This window comes from Delphinapterus leucas, chromosome 8 (genome assembly GCF_059928025.1).
Source record: "Delphinapterus leucas isolate spDelLeu-1000000601 "Yukka" chromosome 8, BTC_Dleu_Yukka2, whole genome shotgun sequence".
Taxonomy (NCBI): domain Eukaryota; kingdom Metazoa; phylum Chordata; class Mammalia; order Artiodactyla; family Monodontidae; genus Delphinapterus; species Delphinapterus leucas.
In genome coordinates this window covers 95,266,979-95,271,709 of record NC_143136.1, presented here as the reverse complement: position 1 = coordinate 95,271,709, position 4,731 = coordinate 95,266,979, and the positions used below count along the sequence as shown (strand labels likewise).

At 43.5% G+C, this 4,731-nt stretch overlaps 1 protein-coding gene across 1 annotated transcript; it reads right to left on the bottom strand.

Annotated features, from left to right (window-relative positions):
• Positions 1 to 646: 646 nt before the first annotated feature.
• Positions 647 to 4,181, bottom strand: LOC149748595 (RAD52 motif-containing protein 1-like; the record flags this gene model as incomplete). Its single annotated transcript, XM_089915926.1, is given in 3 exon segments — positions 647 to 844; positions 3,967 to 4,149; positions 4,152 to 4,181. Coding segments are annotated over 3 exon segments (354 nt in total), but the record flags the coding sequence as incomplete, so codon positions are not given.
• Positions 4,182 to 4,731: the final 550 nt, after the last annotated feature.

Below are 4,731 nucleotides of genomic sequence, written 5' to 3'. Positions count from 1 at the left end.
TTAAGGTGCTGTCAGGTATTGCCGAAAACAAAAACCTATATTGTCGAGCAGAAAAATTCTGCCCAGGGCTTTAGTTGCTTAGAAAAGGTGATGACGTATCTGAAAAGTGGAGTTTCAGAAAGAAAGGAAAAAAGAGAAATCCCACTCCCTCACCTCCCCACACACACACATACTGGAAAACAGACCTTCCTCCAACTTATCCAAACTTTCCTCAACCATGTCAACTCTGGGACTCCTGCACTCGTGCGAGGTCAACACCACCTCTAAAGCACAGAAGAGCTTCAGGCTTTGCTTCTGAAGTGGTGTCACAATATCTGTATTTTCCCTTTCTTCAAGGTTAGAAAGATCCTGAAGCTGTTAGGACTTTGAATTAAAGGCTAGACTTTAACATATACTGTTGTTAGAAATAAAAACTAAACTCCAGCAATCCCAGGTAATAGTTTAGGTATGCTATAGCTTCAAAATCAACTGAGACTTGCAAATAAATGACTAGATATGGACAACTATTTTTTATTATATGCCATACAAATACTGGAGAAAATTATGGACACCACCATCCAAGTCATTGAGATTATCACTAATTCTAGGTGGCAGGCCAATGCTCAGATACTTCCATGTGGAAACCTCTCCCATCTCCTCCCCATAGCCCTGTTCTATTCCTCTCTCTAAAGTCTAGGAGTTCAATGTTGAAGAGTCTGGTTAGTCAAAGTACAGAGTTTACCCTGATGATCCTTTTTGACCACCCATGGAAACCAAAGTAGTAATTTGCCAATTCTTGGCATCTGGAGCTGTTTAGGGCAAGTGTATTATTTTGAACCGCCTTATGTCTGGTGCCGAGATGAACCTAAAGACATAAAAGACCTAAAAATATCACTACCCTACATAGAGATTTATTTTGGAAATACCTGAGATTTATCAATACCAATTTCATAGAGTGTTTGTGAAGATTAATTAGGACATTTTAAGAAATGAGTTCACAGTGAGCCCTAAATACATGTTATTTATTATTTTTAAGTCAGTACTTTTCTGCATCATTTCAGGGCCCCTGATTAACCGGAAGGTTCCCTGACCTCTCGTGGTGAAAGTGATGATGAAAGCAACCAAGGAAACCCAGCAGAAGCCTATTATGGGGCTGGGGGTAGGCAAAGGAAGTGAACTGTTTTAGTCGTCTCATCCTGTAGCTCCTGCTTGAGAATATGACCTGAAGAGAAGACAAGATGGACCTGCCACAGAATTAGGACCTTAACCTGTAGCACCCCCTCCCCAAGTTACTAACCCCTGTTAGAAGAGAGAATACATATACCTCTATAAATGCAAAAAAGAAACCAAAAGAATTAGAGATTCATCTGCATTAACAGGCTTCTTCGAGAGTGCAAATATTTCCAGTCTTAACTCTCTAAAGAACTTACATATTACTGTGGATTTTTTACATCACTAGTTCTTTCTTAAATGTCCATTTCCATTTTGAACAGGGTATAGTATATAAATATAGTCATAAAAATTCAAATAACACAAATAAAGTCAAAGCATTGTTAATTCTTTATTGATTTGTTTGTGCATCTTCCCCTGTCACTAGTTTATGAGCTCCTTAAGTGCTTGAAGGAACCATATATTATTCTTTCCTTGTTACCAGAAACAAGCATAGATCTTGGAATACAATAGAGGAGTGATGGTCTGTTGACTGAGTGAAGGAATGAGTACATAAGAAAATGAAATTACTTTCTACAACTGAAGCTGCCTGCTGGGAAGGAGAAATGAAGACTAATTTTTAAATATTGAGTGTCACATGGGAGGCTAGGCCCTGTACGGTGAGTCATAATGGAGCTGTCCTGGACAATTAGGAGTCTTCAGAAGGGCTCTGAGCCCCTGGGTAGTAGAGACAGTTGACATCTGGGATAACCTTGCCACAGCTCTTGCTGGAAAACATTTCCCTTCGTGCTACTGAGAAAAACTCAGATACATTAGGCCTTTCCTTCATTTTATTTTAAAATGTTATTCTCTTTTCTGTATTTATAAAAAACACAGGGGAAAATAGATAAGTATGTATACCTGCCGATGAATAAAATAACACATAATTGGAACTTCCGTGCGGGTGCAGTGATTAAGACTCCGTGGTCCCAGTGCAGGGGGCCCGGGTTCGATCCCTGGTCAGAGAACTAGGTCTCACATGCATGCTGCAACTAAGAGTTCTCACGCCACATTTAAGGAGCCTGCGAGCCACAACTAAAGGAGCTTGCCTGTTGCAACTGGGGAGCCCAGATGCCATAACTGGGGAGTCCTTGGGCCGCAACTAAGGAGCCCACCTGCTGCAACTGAGCCCCGGTGCAAACAAATAACATAAAATTTAAAAAATACGCATAAGTAAAGTAGGAAACAATTTCAGGGGTGTGGGTAGTAAACTAAGGCTCTGAATTAAATAAGGAAATCTAATACAAATGCCCTTTCCTCTCAACTCTATAGTGACTTGGAGAACATTTTCTTCATTACTCTATCAGTGACAGGCTTTATGCTGTGAAAATCTCACAATCTACGCTTATGGTATGGTCTTAATGTCCAATATAAGAAAAGAACTCATTACTCACAACTGATACCAAGTAACTGTTTCACAATCTTTCCAGGACCATCTGTAATATCTGAGTGGTTATGTGAAATGGTCGTAGGGTCCGCAAATTAAAGAATGTCTGACACAAAATCATTTCAATCCCAGGGAGTACAGCCAGGATTGAAGAGGGTGTTAAACAGGGTACAGAAGTGGGAGGTAGTGTACCTGGAGTCACATCTGAGGAGAGTTGTCAGATTCAATAAAGGTGAAATCAGTGAGTAAAGAAATATGGGTGAGAAGAGGCAGCAAGGTCAGTAGAAAGTAGCCAGAGCAAGAAGCCAATCAGAGAAGACACACAATTATAAAGGGAAAGGTCTGGGAAACCTAAGTCTCACTCACTTATTCAGAGGAATTGAAAAGGTCCTTCACATAATGAAATGTTAATTCTGGGAAAGTAAAATTGGATGGCATGTTCATATGGAATAAGGTTTCTACAATGCATTAAAGAATATTTAACCATTTTCTGGAATCTGAAGGGAGTTTTGAGTAGGCAGTTTGAGAGTGATGATGATGAAGCCTCCCTTATGTTACATCTGACAAAAGTTTGTCAAGCTCGGGACTTCCCTGGTGGCACAGTGGTTAAGAGTCCGCCTGCCAGTGCAGGGGATACGGGTTCGATCCCTGGTCCAGGAAGATGCCACATGCCGCAGAGCAACTAAGCCCGTGTGCCACAACTACTGAGCCTGTGCTTTAGAGCCTGTGAGTCACAACTACTGAAATCCACGTGCCTAGAACCCGTACTCCGCAAGAAGAGAAGCCGTCGCGATGAGAAGCCCACGCATGGCAACGAAGGGCAACCCCCGCTCGCCGCAAATAGAGAAAGCCGGCGCTCAGCAACAAGACCCAACGCAGCCAGAAATAAATAAATAATTAATTAATTTTTAAAAATTGTCACCCTCACACATTTAAAATCCACATAAAAAAAGTCAATATAAGGAAGACTCTTGTGAAGATTTCTTAAATTAAGGGTCAGCATAAAATGACATGGGGTTTAACATCAGTTAAGTTATGGTTTGGCCTCTAGTTTCCACATTTACTGTCATGAACCTTAAGTAAGTCACTTAACCATCCTGAGTTCGAGTTTCTTCATCTAAGAAAAAAGAAACAACTGTGGAACTGGGAGATCAGTGGAGCAGTGCATCTGAGTGTATTCTGTACACCACAGTGCTGTACAAACGGTGGCCTTTCCACCCTCGCCCCCCGCCCCGGGATCTTAGTTCCCAGACCTGGAATTGAATCCGGGCCCTCAGCAGTGAAAGTGCAGAGTCCTAACCACTGGACCGCCAGGGAATTCCTGATGGCCTATTAGTTTTAAATTCAGCACTTCATCCCAGTAGAGCGAAGAATTCCACATTTGGACCCACCTTCACTGGAGATGTGTGAAAAAGCTGCTTCTGGTCGCATGCCTTTTGGGCTCTGTGGGCATCCATTGCTGAATAAAACTTGATGACGGCATAGAACCCAGGACCACCCACTGCTGTGTTTGGGAAGACTCGGGCCGAATACAGAAGGCCAAACTGGGAGAAGACTGTGAACAGAGAATGCTGTAGGGTGGTCCCACGCTAAGTAAGTGCAGGAAATTTCAGGCCCAGGAAAACAAACCGCCCATTCCCTTATATTCCCCCAGCCCTTCGCCACAGGTAACGGTGGTGAGGCTGCAACTCCAAACACTTCTCATTTCATGAACAAGTTTCCCTCTGAAATCCTAAGCTTCGAGAAGCATTAAGAGGCAATGCCGTCTGTTGGGAACTCTCAAAACTCTATGGGGACGAGCTGACTGCTCAGGTCGGCTCTAGACCTAAGATTCCTCTCAGCGGAGACCACAGGCAGATGAGGTGCTGAAGCAGTACCCCGGGGCGCCCAGTTACTGGGGCGCGGGGCGGCTTCCTCCACCCAGCCCTCCGCTCCGGCTCGTCTCACTTGCAAGGCCTCGGCCGTGGGTCCAGAGCTCAGCTCCGAAACCAGCAAGGTTTTGTCACCCGCGATTGGAACCGCAAAAGGTACCAAGTGCAGCATTCTACAGTCACCCCGTGTGCGCAGCTCAGGGCGCAAGCGGACTGCTCCAGGAAACGCGCGCCTGCACTTTTTAAAAAGTTAGTGCCGATAAATCTAATATATAGAAAAATAGT